This window comes from Mandrillus leucophaeus, unplaced genomic scaffold (genome assembly GCF_000951045.1).
Source record: "Mandrillus leucophaeus isolate KB7577 unplaced genomic scaffold, Mleu.le_1.0 Scaffold282, whole genome shotgun sequence".
In the NCBI taxonomy this organism is placed as follows: domain Eukaryota; kingdom Metazoa; phylum Chordata; class Mammalia; order Primates; family Cercopithecidae; genus Mandrillus; species Mandrillus leucophaeus.
The window spans coordinates 1222353-1244320 of NW_012102943.1; the positions used below are offsets into that span (position 1 = coordinate 1222353).

Consider the following 21968-nt stretch of genomic DNA (forward strand, 5'->3'; position numbering starts at 1 on the left):
ATGTTAGCAAGATGTGGTGTAGGATTTTCCAGAGCTTGTCCCCTTGCAGAAACATCAATTTGAACAACTTTTTATTCATGAAAATGCCTTCACAAGAGCTAAGGATGACAGCACCTGGGTGTAGCACAGAATAAGAAAAGATGCCTTGAAGAGTGTAGGTTGAAGAGTTTTACATTACTCAAGTCACCCCTCCCACAAGGCAAGGCAGTGAGGAGAGAGATACCCTCTTTGTAGGGGAAGGAGAGTGAAGTGAGCACCCAACTTTGCCATGGACCCCAGCATCAGGCCTGTCCCAGTGAATCCTGCTGCCAGGCCAGCTCTAGGCTCCAGGCTGGCCCTTTGGCCCCAGATGCTAAGCAGGCTCCCCTGGCCCCAGGCTTGAAGCTCACCCCAGAACCAAGACAGGCCCTGCAGCCCCAGGCTCTAGGCTGCCCCCTGCAGACTCAAGTTCCAGGTCTGCCCAGCACCAGGTTGGCTAGAAATCTACAGTAAATATTAGACTAAATGAAGAATTATTAGAACCATGTTCATTGGTCCTTTAAAGGCACGAACAAGACAAATATTGTCATTGTCATTGCTACAATTCAGCATGTGCTGAAATTATAACCAAAGAAAAAAAAGAAGAAAAAAACCCAAGAAAATGAAATAATAGATACAATTATTGGAAAGAATGAGAAAAAAACTATTTGTTCATTCTCACATTTATACCAAAAATGTGAGAAAAATTCATTTAAATAGAAAGGACCAAAACTTAATACAGGTTTTAGTACAGTGGGAGTTCAGTAGTTTTAGCACAGTAGTAGGTAAATTATTTTCATTTTTTCCTGTTACAGCAAAAAGTAGAAACTCTTTGATCAAATAATTTCATTGTTAGAAATTTTTTCTATGAATATACTTATTAAAATACTCCAAAATATGTTTTTTTCACATCAGTTTATTAAAAAAAAGGAATAATCTCAAAGTTAATTGTTAGGAGACTTGTTAGATACATCTATATCATAGGATGCTATGAGGCCATTAAAAATGACGTGAATCCATAAATGGTGCCATGCAATGCTCTTTGAGATACAAGAAATAGTAAGCTACAGAACAGAATTATAGAATGGTCCATTCTATAAAAGATATGTTTTCTGGAAAATTATTAGAAAAATGTGGAAACAATGTTAATTTGAGGGGAATCTTGGGCTTGAGAGTGAAGATAGAGAAATGCTTTCTTTCTTTTTTTTTTTTTGAGACGGAGTCTCGCTCTGTCACCCAGGCTGGAGTGCAGTGGCCGGATCTCAGCTCACTGCAAGCTCCGCCTCCCGGGTTCACGCCATTCTCCTGCCTCAGCCTCCCGAGTAGCTGGGACTACAGGCGCCCGCCACCTCGCCCGGCTAATTTTTTGTATTTTTTTAGTAGAGACGGGGTTTCACCGTGTTAGCCAGGATGGTCTCGATCTCTTGACCTCGTGATCCGCCCGTCTTGGCCTCCCAAAGTGCTGGGATTACAGGCTTGAGCCATTGCGCCCGGCCGAGAAATGTTTTCTAATTTTCACTTTTTAAAAAAAATTCATCACTGATCAGAAGGTGTTTATTTTTATTTAATTTTTTGAGACAGGATCTCACTCTGTCGCCCAGGCTAGATTGCAGTGGCACCATCAAGGCTCACTGTGACCCTCCTGCCTCAGTCTCCTGAGTATCTGGGACTACAGGCATGTGACAACATGCCTGGCTAATTTTTAAAAAAATTTTTTAGAGATGGAATCTCCTTATGCTGCCCAGGCTGGTCTCAAACTCCTGGGCTCAAGCAATCCTCTAGCCTCAGCCTCCCAAGGCATAAGCTGCCATGCCTGGCCTATTTTTATTTCTGATTGTATACCTTTTTGTACAGGTCAGAAGTTTTAAAATGTATTTAAAAATCAATACCTTTGCTTCATGCCAGCAGTAACTTATTAGAAAATATTAATAATTAAAATTACTTATTTCACAGCAGTTAACATAAACTACAAAAGATGTAGGAATAAACCTTACCAGAAATATCCAAAACTGGGATGAAGAAAAGGTCAAAATTCTACCAAAGGACATAAAATAAGACATGAATAAAAGGAAAGATGCTTCATATTACTGGAAGGAAAGTCTCTGGGCCATGTGTTGTAGGAAGGACCCAGTGGGAGAAGAATGAATCATGGGGGCAGTTTCCCCCATACTGTTCTTGTGGTAGTGAATAAGTCTCATGAGATCTAATGGTTTTATAAGGGGAAACCCCTTTTGCTTGGCTCTCACTTCTCTTGTCTGCCACCATGTAAGATGTGCCTTTCACCTTCCACCATGATTATGAGGCCTCCCCAGCCATGTGGAACTGTGAGTCAATTAAACCTCTTTTTCTTTATTAACCCTCTTGGTAATTTCTTTATAAATTACCAAGTCTCAGGTATGTTTTTATCAGCAATGTGAAAATGGGCCAATACACGTCTGCATTCATTCCCTGTTATTTCATCTTGGCCAGAAGCAATAGTTTGGAATTATTTTCTAAAATTTAATTTTGTTTTATAATTATGTAAATTTTTTGTGGTTCTCAAGTAAAATAAACAGAACATGGTACATTCAAAGGACAGTGGGTACTATTTCTGTCCCTTCTGTCTTATTACCTTCTTAGGAAGTATCTAAGATGACCACCAATGATCCCCACTTCCTGGTATTCATGACCTTGTGTAGTCACTTCCATATAAGTAAGTAGCTTCTAACCAATAGAATATGGCAACATTGAGGGGGTATCCTCTCATGATTAGATTATAAAAGACTGTGACTACCATCTCCCTTATAGACTCTTTCTCTTGCCTCCTTAAATCAGCAAGTTTCCACGTTAGAGCGTTCTGCATGGCAAGGCACTGTGAGTGGCTTCTAGCCAGCAGCTATCAAAGAAGTGAATACTCTCAATTCAATAATTCTTGAGGCACTGAATCCTCCCAAAATCATATGATTGAGCTTGGAAGTGGATCTTTCTCCAGTTGAGCCTTCAAATAAAAGCCTATCCTTGGATGATAACTTTATTATAGATTTATGAGAGACCTTAAAGCAGAGAAACTAGATAATTTGTCAACTTCCTGACCCACAGAAACTGTGAGACAACAAATGTGCATTTTTATGCCACTACATTTTGGGGTTATTTGCTACATTTTCATAGATAATACCACCCTTTATAGATAATGTTTTATTTGACGATTTATTTTTCCATTATTCATTTTTAATTTTTAAGGTAAGTATATATTTAGTTGATCTTCATTATTCACAAATTCTGCATCTGCAAATTCACCTACTTGCTAAAATCCATTTATAACCCCAAAATCAATACTCACAGCACTTTTGCAATTATTTGCAGACACACACAGAGTAGCAAAAATGTGTCACCTCATGTGCACCTTCCCAGTTGAGTTAGAACTCTGGCTTGAGGTATTGAGACGACCAGAGGATAGAGACAGAAGGGGCAGCATGGTAATGTACAAGAAGCTGCAGCTGTTAATGGAGTGACATTAGGCAAGTTAATTAACACTTCTAAACCTCATTTTCTCTTTTGTAAAATAAAATAAAATCTGCCCAGGATAAGTTGTTTTTAGGGTTATTTTATATATACATATATATTCTCAGCTGGGATTTCATTTTACAAAATAATATTTTATATATATATATAATTTTATTCTTCCCCTGGAAGCAATGGTTCAGTACTTGCTAATCCAGGGCTTATGATGACTTTATAGAACATAACTGGTGTAAATAAAAAGGACTGGGGAAAGGGGTCACTTTATTTGTTTCTCACTGCAACTGTTTATACATATGCTATGCACATATATAATAAATACATATATATTCATTCACTTTTATGTTAAAAATGGTAATAGCAAATATTTTCATTTTTCCACTTCATGTTTTTTACATACTGTATCCTTAACATAATTAATGTCAGGATACATATTATATCCTGAAATTCACTTCATGTTAGTACAGAAAGATATTTCTCCCTCCCTCTCTCCTCCAATTCCTCTCACATACACATACACAGCTAAGTAGTACTGTTTTAAATGTTTGTGTTATCTGCTGTCTTTTGGTATTAAAAACAGTTTTGCAATAAATAATCTTTTGGCTATTTTTTTTCTGCTGGTATATCTTTGGGATATATTCTTCAAGTGGGGTTTCTGAATCATAGGGTAAAAATTACATAGTGCTGTGGTTTTAGAGATATGTCCATACATTCTTTGATAATCCTCCCCTTAAGAGGTGGAGATCAATTCCCATTCATTTGATTATGGGCTGGCTTGAATGCCTCACTTCTAGCCAATAGAATACAGAAAAAGTAATCAGATGCCACTTCCAATTTAGGTTATAAAAAGCCTGTGGCTTCTGTTTTGTGTGTGTTCTCTCTCCCTTGACTCACTTGGTCTGTACAGAAGTCAGCTATCATATCATGAAGCAGTCTTAGAGAGAGGGAAGTCACCTGTCATCCGAAAACAGTAAGATAGCCTAAGGAAGGGCCCACATAGTGAGGAACGGAGGCCTGTAAGCAGCCACGTGAAAAAACTTGGAAACTGATATTCCAAGGCTTGCCCACAGCTATTTGATTGAGTTTGGAAGCATATCCTCCTACACTTGAGCCTTGAAATAATTGCAGCCCTGGCCGATGGCTTGATTGCAACCTCACAGAGACTAAACCTGAATCACCCAGCCCAGCTGTTCCCATTCTTGACTCACAGAAACTATGAGACAATAAATATTTATAATTTCAAGTTGCTAAGTTTTGGGTAATTTGTTACACAGCAATAGATAACCAATACATGTAGTTTTGCTAGATATTGCCAACACCTCTAAATAGGGGCTATAAGTTTGCCATCCTAATAGTAATACATGATGTTTCCCATGGCCTAACCAACAGTGTTGCCAAACTTAGAATAATATTTTACAAGCAAATAGATGAGAAATGGTATCATACTATGGCTTTAATTTTCTTCCTTTCATTATGAGAGAGGCTTCCTGTTCCTTCAACATCTTCTTTTTAAGTTAGGTACTACATAAGGACAGCTTTCCATCATTCTTAAGATGAAGAACTAAAGTTTTTACAATTCCTACAAGGCTCTCCACATAGGAACAGTAGTAGAGTCTGGCCTTTTCCTGAGTCTACAACTTCCACTGGCATCACTCTTTGAGGCTGAGGATTCTGAATTAATCATTACTATATACCCTTACCACTAAATTCAGTGTCTACACTGTCTTAAGCTCAAAGCAAGAAACAAATATTGATATAACTGTGGAAGCCTAAATAGATATGAGAAGTAAAGTGCTCACAACCAACCATTTCTTACCCTCTTTGCCTTGACCAAACTTTAGTCAGATTTCTCTCCTTCCCACAGCCCTCTACATTTTGCCTTCCCCTGAGTTGAAACACCGCACTAATGCACTATGATTCAGAACATCTCCCCTTAACCACTTATTCTGAATTCCATGACAACAGAAACAATTTCTGTAGAAATGCCCCGGTTTTGCCACCTGCACACCCCTACCTCATATCCTCCTCCCTACAAAGTTCCTGCTAACCCTTCTTATTCCTCCCTATAAAAAAAAGTCATTTTGTTTGATATTGTGATTCTTGCAGATTTGAGATTGGAGCATTCTTCCTAATGCAACAGTGTTCTTTCTGCATACATTGTCTTCTTATCTAAGTCTGCCTTTGTTTTGACATGAGAAATAAAATTGCTAAATGTAAAATTGCTGCCTGTTTCATAATATATCAAAAAGCATCACTCGTGTGAAACTTATGATTCAAAATTGTATTCATTCATACAAATGAAACATTGGTCTGTGAACATGCATTTTGCTTTTTTAAAGCTTGATGTAAGGTCTAAGTGTTAAGATAACAATTTTAATATTCTCTTTGGCTGGTTCATTTTTTAAAAATCATGTTGTTGTTGTTTCTGAAATCTAACCTTCTCAGTCTCTCCCTTATTTCCGTTCCGGTTTTCAAGTCTCTTTTCTGTCTCAATCTCTCTGTCTACCACATTCTACCCCTTAGCTTCCCACTTCTATTCCTATGTCTGTTTTTTTTCTCTTCAGTGCCCCGTCTCTCCTCCTTTCTAGGCTTGCTCCTTTGTCCCCATTTCCCCCATTTTCTCTCTGATTCTCTGCTTCTCACTGTCCCTCTCTTTGTGCCTCGGTCTCTTCTTCCCTGCCTCTTAATTTACCTTTTTCCTTCAGTCGACCTGTTATTACTTATTACTGCAATATCAATTTCCCTTATAAGGATTCCTTACCGTTGTTATTGGCATAATTACAGTTCACAATGATTGTTCAGCCCCCAGATTTTGTCCCTCTCTCCCACAGTGGAATCTCCCTGGAGAGGACCGCACCATTCCACGCTTCCCCTCTCAGCAAATCGAATCTCCCGGCATGGGGCTGTACCATGCACAAACACGTCCATGGTACCATTTAAAATTCCTCCCCTTTCGTCAGAAGCATGCTTCCAGTAGAGGAAGGTTCACTCCAACTTCCTCTTTAATCCTTCTTGTAAAATCTGTCTGCAAAAGTGTGCACCTTACTGCTCCTTTCATAGGCCGCCTTTCCGTCGTCTTCCCCTTCCTTCGCTGCCCCGTTGGTACAGCCCACTCTCGGGCTCAGCACTGGGCGAATCCTCCGCTAGTACGGAGACGACCGGGCTCTCAAGATGGCGGCCCCATGCGGAAACAGCCCCAGAGAGCAGCCATGTTGCTTCCTGAACAAAGCCTCTGAAGATGCGGAACGGGCAAAACCGCCCCGTACGGAACAACGCAGCCTACGGAGCCTGGTGTTGTGCTCCCGGACAGGAAGCAGGAGAGTTTGCCAATATGGATGTGACAGCGGTTCCCATTAAGCCGTGATGGGGGTTTTGGGACCTGATAATCCAGCTGGGAGTCAGAGGCGGGATGTGTGCGGTGAAGGGTGAGTCTGTGGGATTGGTAATGGGAGGAGAGGAGCCCGTGAGGGTCAGTGGTAGGTTTATAAAGTCACTGGTGGGGGAAGTAGGTGGGATTAGTGTTGGATTTATGTGGGAATCCAAGATGTGATTAGTAACTGGGAAGTGAGAAGTGAGGGGGTGTCTATGGGGTCAGGAATGGCGTGCAGGTGGACTGACTGGTGGGTTTAACTGGGTTCAGTGATTTACGAGGCTCTGAGGAATCAGTGATGGGAGGCTATGGACTAAATGATGGGGGCGTCCATGTGTTCAGTGATGTGATGGACATGGGGGAGTTCAGTAGGGTACATAATTGCTAGGCTTGAGAATTCCGAGATTTAGATGGGGACAGTAATGGGGCCACGGTGTTGTGGTGGTCAGCTACATTTTACTGGGGAAGGCCTTTACTTACGTTAAATTTCCACAGGTCATAGGCAGCTGAGTTCTTAAAGGTCAACCCCTTTTCACATCTTTTCGTAGTCTACCATTGCCCCCTAAGCATTTCTGATGGTACCCCCAACAAGACCAAACAAATAAAAACTGATAGAATCATAATAAAAAGTTTGATTTCAGTCCTCCACTTTCTCAGTTTGTTGAAATCATTTTATATTTTATTCAAGAGACATTTATTGAGCATCTGCTGAGTGTCCAGAGATGAGTATGACTGTTTCTTTTGTGTCCTTCTAGATCTGTTTTGATACAGCCTGGGATACCCCCTATAAAATAATCTCTCTATCATGGGAGCCCCCACTTCCTCTGGGCTAGTTCAAGCTCTGTCTGCATGACTTGTCCTGGGACTGAGGAAAGTTTACTAGGTATGTACCTTCCTGCATTGTGGTATATTCTCTTTTTTTTCAGTGGTTCCAACCTATCACCATTTTTGTATGCAGACAATAGCGCTGTTGAAAAACAGCAATACAAATTTAAACAGAAAACATATTAAAATTAACCTTTGAGTTCATGCACATTGATTTAGCAAGAGTTTTCTGAGTTGGGGGAAAATATAAGAGAGTTCTTGGAAGATTGTTGGAATTCAGCTGCTGGTTCTTTTTAGGAATAGGGAATCCATGCCTCAGTTTTCCATTTGGTCATTCCCATTCTTATTGCCAAGGAGCTCCATCTTCACTTATATCTTTATATAGCTATCCATGATTATTGCCTCATGAAAATCTTATATAAATAGAATTGCTGATTCCCGGGGGGAACAATAAGCTGTTAGTAAATCAGCTGGAAACATATCTTCACATCTATCCAATTATAAACCTTGGTCAACTTCTATGTGATCATATTATAAGTACAAGAGGAGTAAAGAATGATCCCTCCTCTACATGGTGCTTGCTGATCCTTCTGTTAGGCTCAAACAACCTTATCCCACAGGGTAGCCCATTAGCTACCTGACTTCTGGTGTTAGTTATTGCTAGACTGGTGAATGTGAAAGCTGCAGTCTGGGTTTGGTCTACGAAAAACATTCTGATCACCAGTTTTGCTTTTTCAGTCATCTGGCCTTTTGGAAAAGAGCAAAAAATGATGAAGTCCCAGGTGAGTTGCTTTTTTTAAAAAAAATTTCTTCTTTGGTTTTTCATACAATCAAATGGAAAGTAAAGATAGCTAAAATCTGGATTAAGGAAAAGGTGGTAACAATAAAGATCAAGACCTCAAAAGCATTGCTAGGTAATATGTAAAAAACCTGGCTGGAAACCATTTTTATAAATTAATGTACTAATTGTTCTGATCTTTCTTGCAGACATCATGAGTTACACGATTTGCATTTCCCTAAAGAGAAAGATAAATTTCCCATGGTAAGAAAATATTTCTTGCCATATAAGACTAAAAAAAAAATTCCTTTTTGGCTTTTACTCTAGGAGGTGGAGTGCACAGTGTCCTCACCAACACTCCTTTGGTAAATGCCACAGTAGATTTCTTGTAGTGGTGTCTTAAAATGATCTTTTTAGAGGGGATGTATCATAATGTCTAGCCAAACTCCTTGAACCTTATTCTTGAGTGGGGGATGGCAAATTATTATCCATGGGCCAAATCCCATTCTCCAACTGTTTTTATAAACAAAGCTTTATTGGAGCACAGCCATGCTGTTTGTTTACATGTTGTCTATAGCTTTTTTCTAACTACAATGGTAGAGATGAGTAGTTACAACAGAAACCATATGGCCTGGAATGCCAAAAATATAAACTTTACTGAAAAAATTTGTTGACCTCTGCTTTCGAGGAACAAACTAATTACAGATGCTTCCTATTGTCCAGCTTTATCCACAGGTAAATTCATTAATGTAAGATAGGCACATTTTGAATGTTTTTCTAAACTATATATTTCTCTCAAAAAAAGCCATTCTTTTTTATTATTATTATTATTTTTATTATACTTTAAGTTCTAGGGTACATGTGCAAAACCATTCTTAAATTTTATTTATCTGGCAAATATTTGGAGGGCAAAGGTCCCTGATGCTCCGTATCTTTTGCTGTGCTTTCAGAATTTGTAGGATTACTGTCAAGTTCAAGACTGTTCCTTCTTTGCTCTCCCAATTTTAAAAGTTTGTATTATTTTTTCTTTCTGCCAGCATTGGCATATAAACATTTAAAATTATATAAAAGATAAAAATTTAAAACAAAGAGACCTTTAACTTAAACTCACTTGCTCCCAGGATAATCAGTGTTAACCATTGCTTCTAACCTTCCAAACCTTTTTTGATATGAATATAACTGTGATTAACTGTTTACGTGTAAAAGTACAAATGTGTGAGAATGTCTCTTATTTTCATACACTTTTCTTTTGGAAAAAGAATGTTACAGTAAACATTTTGTTCTGCAACTTGATTTTTAACTTACTGTCCAATATAAAGCTCTTTTGTATACATTTAGAATATCTTTCCATATCAGTACATAGAATTCTCCTTCATTATTTTATCAGATGCATAATATTTCTTTGTGGCCTGGTTGTCTGGGATTGTTTCTTCATCTTACAGATAGAGATTATAATCCTCATAGGGTTGTTGTGAGAACTGAGTAAAAACCATGCTTGAAACTGTAACCGGGGCATGGTTTATACTGTATTTAAGTATCAGCTGTTATTACATCATCAGTATCATTATCATTGTCAAATCTTGAAGTCAGCTTTTGCATTAGGAGTCCTTGTGTATATTTTACAGTAGAGTTTAGAGTTCTGTTGCAAAAAGACTTTTTTGTTGTTTTTGTTTTTGGATTTCAGTAGCTTTGCTTGAGAGCTGTGCTGTCTAATATAGCAGCCATCAGTCAAATGTGGTTACTGAACACTTGCAATTGGCTAGTTTGAATTGAGACATGTTGTGTTAAGTCCATACCAGATTTCAAAGTTATATTTCCAAAAAACTCACTAGTAGTTTTTAAGGATTGATTACATGTTGAAACAATATCTTGAGTAATATATTGGAATAAATATATATTATTGAAAATAATTTTTTGAATGTGGTTCCTAGAAAATGTAAACTTACTATCTGGTTAGCTTTATATTTCTGTTACACAACACTGCTTTGAAGGAGAATGGATTTTTTAATTAGCCCAATACATCCAACTGCTGTGGCTAATTAGTTGATTAATTGCTTCTTCCTTCAGGAAGAGGGCTGTGTATTAGTTCCCTACCATCCAGAAGTGAAGTCGTTTTTACACATATCCTCCTTTTCAGCCTGTAACACCTACTTCCCTTTCATTTCTTCCATCTCTTAATTGTACTTCCATTTCCACAGGGACCCGAGCTGTAAAAATGGTTTCTAGTTGACAAAAGTATAATTTTCCACTGATTATGTACTATATTTTTCTCAAAATTAAGAAATTTATACCTACTTATTATATTGAAGCATTTGGGTATCATTAATAAAGCAAAATCAGAATGTTAGAATAATAACATCTATGAATTTACCTCTCAGAATGGATTTCCTCTGTATTCCAGATTTATTATCTTTCTTATGTTACTTTTCTTCAGATTAAAAAAATGTAGACTAATACACAAAACAGTTTTTAACTAAACATGAGTTTTTGTTTTTTCTTTATAATCATTATTCATTTCTTTTTAACAAACATTTCTTAAGTACCCAGTTTATGTCATATGCACTGGCTAGCTGTTGAATATCCTGAGCAGATTTAGGTATAGTTTTCTTCTGGGAGGACTGCAGAGAAAACAGAGATGTGGAAACCAACATTAACACATTGGCAGAGATGTAAAGAGATGTAGAAACTAACATTAACACATAAAAGTTCTGTAGCAGACATGGAGCAGGTACTGTTATAGCAGAGAGTGGGGAACAACCAGATTTCTAAGGAAGTAGGTAAGAGGCTTAAATGATTATTGAACTTTGGCTCATGAGGGAAGTAGGCTGAGAACAGGAAGCAGCGTTTGTGAAAGTAGGGCAGAGTGATTTTAGGAAGGCTGAGAATTTTAAAACTAAAATGGAGAGTGCTTCATGGAAAGGTCGACTAAGGTTGGTATTGAAGTGATAAAGTATAAAAGATCATGTTTACAGTATCAAGGAGGCAGTTTGGACTGCAGTAGTCAAGAACTAGACTATTGAGTGAGAATAAATCTTGCAGATATGAGAGTTCATCAATCATATATTTAGTATGTAATCTTTGGCAAGTATTTACTTAACCACTGTAATCCTCAGTTTTCTTATGTGTAAACTAGGAAAATTAATAGGATTGTCACGGACAACTATGTGTTTGGCAGCTTGACAGAGTGAATATGGAATTGGTGTGGGATGAGAGAAAACTTGAGATTTGAGATAAGAGAGATGAGACTGTGTTAGCAAGGAAGAAAACAAAGGAGGCTTTTAAGCAGGCAGTGTTGACATTTGAAATAATCATTTTCATTCTGAAAGTGGTGTTTGGTAATAATGGAATATTTAGGAAAAAAGTCTGAACAATTTATTTAAAATAATACAGATCACTATTAGATTAGTTTCTGCTATTAGTTAACAACTATTGTGAGGATAATGGGGACATAATTAAAATAGTCAATTTTCCCTCCAGAAACATTTTATAACTCTACTTTTACCCAAATTCTTTTTTGATGTTATGTCACTAATTTGTTGTGGTTTCTTCGTTAATGTTTTCTGCACATTTTTGTTGAGTTTATCATTTGGGATTCCTTATTTTTTGTTGCTCCTGTAATTGGTATGTTCATTCTATTACTAGCTATTTTGTGTTTATAAGACAGCTATTAAATTGGGGGGAAGCTAAGATCATTTTCCTATGAAATAAAGAGATTAGATTAATGATCTTCTAGAGCTCTGACATTCTGTGATTCTCTAAATGTAGCTTTTCTTTTTTTTAAAAAAAAAAAATGTACTTGCAAAGGGCATTTCTGCTCTATAATCATTAATTAAAATTCTCCCATGTCTTATTTTGTTACTTTTATGGTCTTTAGTACTTTTTAGAGTTAAAATTTTTATTCCGTCAGAATTTATTCTTTTTTCCCAGGTATTGTATAGTGTATTGGTTTGCTAGGACTGCTATGACAAAGTACCATAAACTGGGTGGCTTAAACAATAGAAATTTAGTCTCATAGTTCTGGAGACTAGAAGTCCAAAATCAAGGTGGTTGTTCTTCAGGACTGTGAGGGATATATTTGTTTCATGCCTCTCTCCTTAGCTTCTTTATAACTATCTTATTTTTATTCTTTGCATTATCTTCCCTCTATGCATGTCTTTGTGTTCAAATTTCCCCCTTTGGATAAGGACACAGATCATATTAGATTTAGTTTCACCCTAAATACTTCATATAGCTAGGTATATCTGCAATGACCCTGTTTCCAAGTCATATCACATTTTGAGGTACTGGGGGTTAGGACTTCAACATATAAATATTCAGAAGATACAACTCAACTCATAATATTTCTTCAACATTATTCCTTTCCTGTTTACTATTCATTGTTTCAATACTATTCATCCAATAATCCATCTTCCTCCCGGTTATTTGGGTGCTGCCTTTAAAACGTATGAAATTACTGTATGTATTAGGTAGGCATTTTATGGTTTACCTCTTTTTTTCTCTTTATATGCCTGGCTCTGCTTGCTAAAAACAGGATTTTATTTTGTTTTTCCCAAAAACTATGATACAAAACTAGGTGTGGGTGTAGTTGTGCACATTACAGTAGAAATTATGAGAATGATCACTTCAGATTGAACAGGAATTTGCTATTACAGGGGTTAGTATCATTCAAGGATGTGGCTGTGGATTTCACCCAGGAGGAGTGGCAGCAACTTGACCCTGCTCAGAGGACCCTGTACAGGGATGTGATGCTGGAGAACTACAGCCACCTGGTCTCAATGGGTAAGGATGGCTTCCCCGAATAACTCAAGAGTTGTCCAATCAAGTGCCTTTCCTTACCAGTTGCTGTGATTAGGTTGTTCCTGACATGTGTCATGACTTTTATGACCTTCATACCTTTGCAAATGGAGGTTATGCCTTTGTTGAGGGCTAACTGGACAGCTTCATTGTAGACCATCTGAAACTGCACCTTTTCTTTTTCCTTAGGTAAAGTCAATTTCAATCCTCTGTGATTTCTGTTTAATAGGATATCCAGTTTCCAAACCAGATGTCATCTCCAAGTTGGAACAAGGAGAAGAGCCATGGATCATAAAGAGAGACATATCAAATTGGATCTATCCAGATGAATATCAGGCAGATGGGAGACAAGGGAAGTGAAATATCAATTTATGTGTATTTTTTTAATTGATTGGTGCCTGAGGTTTATATTTCTATCCTTATTGAAATCTCCTGTTCTTTGCTTCTATGCTGAGAATTTAGTAGTCACTCAACAAGTAATTGTGGAGCCTTTCAGAGGAGTCCTATTTTTTGTTGATCCTGTCTCATGTGTGTATATATATATTTATATTTACTGTCTTTTCTGAAAGAGTTTTAAAGGCAATAAAAGGCAAATTCCTTTCAAGAACATAAGCTGTACTTTAAAAGGCAAGATTCCCAGGTAAATGACTATACTAAATTAAATGTCAAATGCAGTTACTGTTTTAAAAGTTCAGAGAAAATTAGAGTCCAAAGAGATGTGGGAGTATTTGAGAGACATTTTTCAGAGCATGCAACTGTACCTGCTCTGAATGACATAAATGCTTCTGAGGCTGAAGGAGGAGGGTGAAGGCAAGCAAAGAGTGTTGGAGAGAGTATATGAACAAAACTAGGGTCAGGAAGATATAGCTTTTCTGGGAGAACTTTACTAGTTTTACTTGACATGTATAGAAAGTAGTTTATTGGGAGTAGTGGAATTTAGATCTGTATTCTCCGTTTGACTCTGATGCTGAATCTGCAGCAGGATATTGAATTTTTCCATTATTTGTGTTAGTTGTTAGGAAAATAGATGGAGGAGAGTTAAAGTATTTTGCATACAGAAGATACCTTGTTTCTTTAGAGTGATGGTAGGATAATAAAAATGTGTAGCACATGGTTTATAATACAAATGAAATTAAAAGGTGAAAAGGGGTTTCTATTTAGAAAGCAGAATTGAAAGATTCTAGAAGAATAATAAAAAAAGTAGTGATGAGACCTTTGACACTTTTTCATTGCTTTTAAGTTTAGTTTTTACATGAATATTTCTGTTTAACATTCTTGTCTATCTCTTCACCTGATAACACTATGTGCTGTACTGTCTTCTGAGATGACCTGTTTCCATCCTTTTTTTGTGAGTTCATCTACTATGTTGGATCATCCATTTGTTCTACTTCTTTACCCTCTGTTAATTGACTCTTGTGATGACTCTTAAATTGTGTGTTTTCTTCTTTTAGACAGGAAGAGTAACCTTCACAACTCCCAGTCATGTATTTTGGGGACAGTTTCCTTCCATCATAAGATACTGAAGGGAGTCACAAAGGATGGTTCATTGTGCTCCATTTTAAAAGTCTGTCAAGGTGATGGTCAGCTGCAGAGAATTCTAGAGAATCAAGACAAACTCTTCAGGCAGGTCACATTTGTTAACAGTAAAACAGTGACTGAGGCGTCAGGGCATAAATATAATCCATTGGGGAAAATATTTCAAGAGTGCATAGAAACAGGTACATCAATACAGAGATTCCATAAATATGATGCTTTGAAAAAGAACTTAAAACCAAATATTGACCTACCGAGTTGTTTTAAGAGCAATTCAAGAAAAAAAATTGATCAGAGTTTTGGAGGTGGAAAATCATCTAGCCAGAGTGAGCCCAATTCTAATCTTGAGAAGATTCACAATGGAGTAATACCTTTTGATGATAATCAGTATGGAACTGTTTTTAGAAATACACAATCCCTTATTCAGTATCAGAATGTAGAAACTAAAGAGAAAACCTGTGTATGTGTTACATGTGGAAAAGCCTTTGCTAAGAAGTCACAGCTCATTGTACATCAAAGAATTCATACTGGAAAGAAACCATATGATTGTGGTGCATGCGGAAAAGCCTTCAGTGAGAAGTTTCATCTTGTTGTACATCAGAGAACTCATACTGGGGAGAAACCTTATGATTGTTCTGAATGTGGAAAAGCCTTCTCTCAGAAATCATCCCTTATTATACATCAGAGAGTTCACACTGGGGAAAAACCCTATGAATGTAGTGAATGCGGGAAAGCCTTCTCCCAGAAATCACCCCTCATTATACATCAGAGAATACATACTGGGGAAAAACCCTATGAATGTAGAGAGTGTGGGAAGGCCTTTTCCCAGAAGTCACAGCTGATTATACACCATAGAGCTCATACTGGAGAGAAACCATATGAGTGTACCGAATGTGGGAAAGCCTTCTGTGAGAAGTCCCACCTCATTATACATAAAAGAATTCACACTGGTGAGAAACCCTACAAATGTGCTCAATGTGAGGAAGCCTTCAGCAGGAAGACGGAACTCATTACACATCAGTTAGTTCATACTGGGGAAAAACCTTATGAATGTACTGAATGTGGGAAGACATTCTCCCGCAAGTCACAGCTCATCATACATCAGAGAACACATACTGGAGAAAAACCCTATAAATGTAGTGAATGTGGCAAAGCCTTCTGCCAGAAGTCACATCTCATTGGACATCAGAGAATTCACACAGGAGAAAAACCTTATATATGTACTGAATGTGGGAAAGCCTTCTCTCAGAAGTCTCACCTTCCGGGACACCAGCGAATTCATACAGGAGAGAAACCTTACATATGTGCTGAATGTGGAAAGGCCTTTTCTCAGAAGTCAGACCTTGTTTTACATCAGAGGATTCATACTGGGGAAAGACCCTATCAATGTGCTATATGTGGGAAGGCCTTTATCCAGAAGTCACAACTAACTGTACACCAGAGAATTCATACAGTGGTAAAATCATAATTAACTGGCCACAGAAAAGCCTTAGAATTAGCTCAAGCCTTAATAATTACTAGAAACCCAATTAATTTGATAAGCTTGGGGATAATATCCCAATAGATAAAACTTTTTAAGGGAATCTGTTTCTAGTTTGGTGATGCCTAACTTTTCCAGCAAAGATGATGGAAAATAGTTATATAAATGAAGAACATTTTTAATATGGCATGTAAAGATTTTAAAGTTATGAACTCAGTGATCAGTGCAGCAAGTTAAGCATACAGAATATTGTCAAGTTGCATATTCCTTATACTACATAATGATAATCAGCCATTGTGAAACTGCTAATATTAACTTGGCATAATTATGGCCATAAAGTAATTTTCTATAAAAGACATGGAAGAAAATGAGTAAACAACAAAATAAAACCTATACGCTATTTTAAGAAGGGGCTTGAGCATGACCCCTAAAGCTACATGTAAAGGTCTTGTACAAAAAATTGAACGATAGGTTGATCAGATTCAGTAAAGTTGATCGGTGTGCATTTTCCCATCTCAAGCATATAAGTTGACCTGCATCTCTGGAAGGACCTTGAGATTGATGCATTTTGGGCAGGTGTCCCTTTTATTCTTCCCAACTGGGAACTTGGAGCTGAAAAACATTGGCACTGAGGCCAGATGGTCTTGGGTTTAATCCTGGCTCAGTGACTCACAGATTGTGTGACTTGAGGCAAACATACTTCCCCTGAGTATTTTTTATCCGTAAGTACAAATACAATGCAGAGCTCATTTTCAGTTAATATTAGTACTTTTTAAATCTTTACTCTCTGTCTTGAAGCATTAGATGCTAAGACTAATATGTAAAAACCACATCTGAACTTGCTTTTCCCTCTGGACACTCTGCTTTTGATTGTCCATCCCTATAAGTGGCTCATTTTACTGTCTTCTGATCCTGGTGGCCTTATTTTTTGCTATGTTAAGGTTATGTTTTTTAATACTTGCATTTATTTTCATATACTTATATAAACCATGGTGATTGCACATAAAGACCCTGCCTAATGTCTCTTCACTTCTTTGTGATCCTTCTCCTGAAGCCCCAACTGTTTTCCCTGAAAACTTACAGGGGAAGACTCTTGCGGGGAGAAGTAATGCCTGCATAGCCTTGAGAACTGGAGGTCTCTAAGATACCTCCTACTATACTTTCCGTCATTCCATCCATTCCCCGATAAGCATTTTTAGATGAGCACCCTTGCTGGAAGTGACCTGCAGGAGAGCATAGTTGGCAAGTATGAGAATGCCTGTGTGATAAAGACAGCATCTGCACATATTTCCTGCTTGATTTCCTATCCACTTGATCCCCTTCCTGCTTGGCTGAACTGTCTATTGTGAAAACATGGGGCTCCTCTAGTTGAGAATGACTGTAGAGTAGAGGGCATGCTGGACAGGGATGTGGGAACTGAGTATTAAAGATGCCATTCACTGGACAGGGATGTGGGAACTCAATATTAAAGATATCATTCCTCCCACATCCCAGGTGATTTATATATTGTTGGAGTGGGAAAAGAGAAATCCAAAAGAGCAAGCCCATTCATAAAATGGATCTGCTAATTTTATTGTTGAATAACTGAAATAAAAATACTATGTAGCATGTGGGTAGCTAGCACATGGCTATAAAACTCTAGTGGATTTTTAGCTCTATTTATATGGAACTAAAGCTACAGTTGTGTGGAACTAAGCTTCCCCCCTGTTGGTAAATGGCAGATACCTAGTTTTCATCAATAGTTACATTGAGCTTACTCGGATATCTTGTTTTGCATAATTCTTTTATCAGGCTTTCTCTGACGGTCTGTTCTTTATATTTTTTTTATCTGTGCATCCTATGGTTGCCCCAACAGTGTATCTAATATGTGTGATTAGTCATATTCTTCACTCCTCAACACAATTACATCAGTTTTTCACAATAGTCAATGAACCTATATCAAAACCTCAAAAACCTTGTTTTAAAAGATCTTATAATTTGGTTCTAAAGTTATATACAGAAATGCTCCAAGGCAAGAGTAGCTAAGACACTTTTGAAGAACAAATTTGGATAACTTATTAGACTTCTTATAAAACAGTGGTAATTAAGACAATGTGGTATTACATGAGTAGTCATGTAGATCAATGGTAAAAGAGAATCTGAAAACTGATAATTACCTGCAGACACTTGAATTATGACAAAGTTGGCATTCTAGAACAATGGGAGGAAACTTACCGTTTCAATAATGCCGCTGACTCAGTTATCCAAATGGGTAAAACAAAGAAAAAACAAATTTACTGCATACTATTCACAAAATTTATTCTGCCTAAACCTATAATAGAGGAAAATGTGTAGCAGTAAGTATATATCAGGCAAAAAGAAAGCCTGAAAATACCTAAGCAACAGTCTCAATAGGTTAGAATAAAAAAATGCTGTGATCTAACTCCAAAAAAGTAAAAAGGACATGATAAAGGTAAGAGAAGATAAAGAAATAGGAAAACACACAAAATAGGAACAACAAAACAAGAAAATTATGGCTCACTTTTGTAATCCCCATACTTTAGGAAGACAAGGTGGGAGGACACCTTGAGCCCAGGAGCTCAAGGCTACAGTGGTTGCACCACTGCACTCCAGCCTGGGTGACAGAATGAGACCCTGTCTCAAAAAAAATGTAGATTGAAAAAAATAATAAATCTTTAAGTAAACTGAGAATAAAGGGCAGCCTCCTCAAATAGTTAACAGGTGTAGATAGAAAACCTACAGTAAACATAATATTTAATGGCTGGAAAAAAGGCAAGAATATTTACTTGACTCTTTCTGGTTAACATACTGGCGAATTTAGCCAGTACAATAAGCAAAGCAAAGTAGGGAGTGGGCCTGCAACCTGGAAAGGAAGAAATAAAAGTGTTGTTATTTGTAGACAACATATCTTTCTATGTAGAAGATCTCAAAAACTGCACAAAATATTTACTAGACCTAATAAGCAGGTTTTGCAAAATATCTAAATAATTTGGAGAGATTAATTAAAACTCAGGTATTCTGATTCTAGAGTCTACACACTTAACAATTACGTTATGCTGCCTCTCCTGCCTCCCTTTCCCTTCTGTAATTCACACAATTATCTTCCACACTGTTTTCTGAATTGGTTCCATGATACATGATGCTTGCATGCAGATGCTCCTATTATTTAGCCAAACTTTAATATTGAAAAAAAAAACTCCATAAAAACATTTAAGTCACCATTTAATAAAAAATTTAATCTTAATTTTTATGTTTTAGTGTTCAAAAATGACCTCTCATACGTCCTGGCAGTGAGATAGTTTATTGGGAATACAGACCTATGATAATCATGTTGGATCTTTAAATTAGTTAAGAGGATTCTTATCTGCAGAACACTGGGGATGTGATTGATGCTAAATATTCAGTGAATGCCCTGAGCTTTGACCCTCTAGGATTAGAAAGTATAGAAATTTTGTCCCTTGGGAGTTGTGTTCTGGTTGATGATACTCTTTTTTTGCTAGTTTGCCGAAAAAATTAAAAGATCCTGGCCCTGGATTTTGTTGTTGAGAAGACCAACAGGAAGCTTGATTTAATGTCTAACACTGCTTTGAAATTACACATCTATGGAAAATCTCAGCGTGTTCATGGATATGGCTGCCTGAAAAGTGTCATACCATACACAATTGCAGCTGCCAGAGAAAGGCCAAATCAGTGCCTGTCAAACAAAAAACAAATAGAAAACAAAATGATAGTCTTAATCTAATGATATAAATACTCAGATTAAACAGATGATCTAAAGACACCAATTAGGGGAAGAGATTGTCATATTAGATAAAAACACAGAGACTATATGCTGCCTACAAGAAACATACTAAATGTAAAGACACAAATGAGTTTAAAGCAAAAGAATGGAAAAAAGATATACCATGATAACACAAATCAAAAGAAATGTGGTGGGCCTATATTAATATCAGATAAAAATATATTTCAGGATAAATAACAGATTTTTTAAAGACCAGTTCATAGTGATAAAGGAATCAGTTTATCATGAGAACGTAATCCTAAATACTTACGCACTTAATAGCAGAGCTTCACCATACATGAAGCAATAACTAATAAAACTTCAAAGGAAAAATAGGTAAATCCACAATTACAGAAATTTCAATACATTCTCACTAATTGAGAGAATGAGAAGATAGACAATTAGTAAAGTTATAGTAGGTAGACTTGAACAGCAAAATCAACCAATTTGACCTAGTTGACATTTGTAGAACATCCCACCCCAAAATGGTACAATACACATTTTTAAGACCATGTAAAACCTTTACCAAGACAGAGCAATAAATTTAAAAGTTAAGGTGATTCGTTCTCATGTGATTCTAATGTAATTCATTAGAAATCAATTACATTAGAAATAACATAAAAGTATCTGGAAAATACCAAATATATGGAAACTAAATAACACACTTCTAAATAACCCCTTGGTCAAAGAATGAATCAAAAAGGAAATGAAGTATTTTGAACTCAATGAAAATAAAAACACAACATATCAACATTTGTGAAATGCCTCTAAAGTAGTACTTAAAGAGAAATTTAAAGTGCTAAAGGAATGCATTAGAAAAGTCTCAAACCAATGAATCAGTGTCCACCTTAAGAAGATAGGAGCAGGAAAAAATGAAATGCATTATAAACAGCAGAATGATCTGTTCAAAGCATAAATTAAACAGAAAAAAGAAAATACATCAAAAGCTGGCTTTTTGAGAAGATATGTCAGACTCAGGAAAAAAAGAGAGAGAGGACACAATTATTCAAATCAGAAATGAGAGAAGTGACATTACTACAGACTTTACAGACATCCAAAAAATAATAAGGGAAGATTATGAGCATCTTAATACCAATAAACTTGATAACAGATGAAGTGGATAAATCATTTGAAAGATACAAGCTACCACAGCTCACTTGAGAAGAAATAGATATTAACATAGTCCTGTATCAATTTTTAAAATTCAATTTGTAGTGTAAAACCTTATCAAATTCAGGATCATAGACCTTCACTGGTGAACCGTCTCAAACCAAACAATATTTAAAGAGGCAGCAATTCAAACTCTATACAAGCTTTTCCACAAAATTGAAAAGGAAGGGATAGTTCCCAATTCATTATATTAGGTCAGCATCACCATGATACAAAACCAGAAGATGTTATAAGAAAATAAAACTACAGACCAATATCCCTTATAAATATTGATGCAAAATTCTAAACAAAATTTTAGCAAATTGAATGTCACATTATATAAAAAGGATAATACATCAAGACCAAGTGGGTTTTCTCTCAGAAATGCAAGGTTAGATTAACATTTGAAAATCAGTCAATCTAAGTCACCACATTAGCAAACAAAAAGGGAAACCATATTATTATCTCAAAAGATGAAAAAAAGTATTTGACAAAAATCATCTAAAAAGGAACTAACTTCTTCAATAGATCAAAAGGAAGTTAATATCATACAGTGAAAGACTGAGTGTTGTTTTTTTTTTAATAAAGAGCAAAGCAAGGATGTCTTCTCTGTCATTTCTATTGATCCATATACTGGAGGTTCAAGGCAGTACAATAGCCAAAAAAAATGGCATTTGGTATGGAAAAAAAGAAGTAAAACTCTATTTGCAGATGATATGCTCATTGATATGGTTTGACTGTG

At 36.6% G+C, this 21968-nt stretch overlaps 1 protein-coding gene across 2 annotated transcripts; it reads left to right on the forward strand.

The window, feature by feature from the left end:
• Positions 1-6640: 6640 nt before the first annotated feature.
• Positions 6641-17303, forward strand: ZNF300 (zinc finger protein 300). Of its 2 annotated transcripts, none has more exons than XM_011985318.1 (6): positions 6641-6941; positions 7642-7769; positions 8450-8493; positions 13142-13268; positions 13513-13639; positions 14735-17303. In XM_011985318.1, exons 5-6 carry the CDS (start codon positions 13609-13611, stop codon positions 16282-16284), a joined length of 1581 nt encoding a protein of 526 aa, XP_011840708.1. In that variant the 5' UTR covers positions 6641-6941; positions 7642-7769; positions 8450-8493; positions 13142-13268; positions 13513-13608; the 3' UTR covers positions 16285-17303. The 2 variants fall into 2 exon arrangements, with proteins under 2 accessions (XP_011840708.1, XP_011840707.1); XM_011985317.1 differs by having other exon boundaries at positions 14739-17303.
• The last annotated feature ends 4665 nt before the right edge of the window (positions 17304-21968 follow it).

Coding starts and splice junctions, on each gene's coding strand:
- ZNF300 (XM_011985317.1), top strand. CDS start 7,736: ATGACTTGTCCTGGGACTGAGGAAAGTTTACTAG. Junction 7,770..8,449: donor GACTGAGGAAAGTTTACTAG/GTATGTACCTTC, acceptor TTGCTTTTTCAG/TCATCTGGCCTTTTGGAAAA. Junction 13,269..13,512: donor CAGCCACCTGGTCTCAATGG/GTAAGGATGGCT, acceptor TCTGTTTAATAG/GATATCCAGTTTCCAAACCA.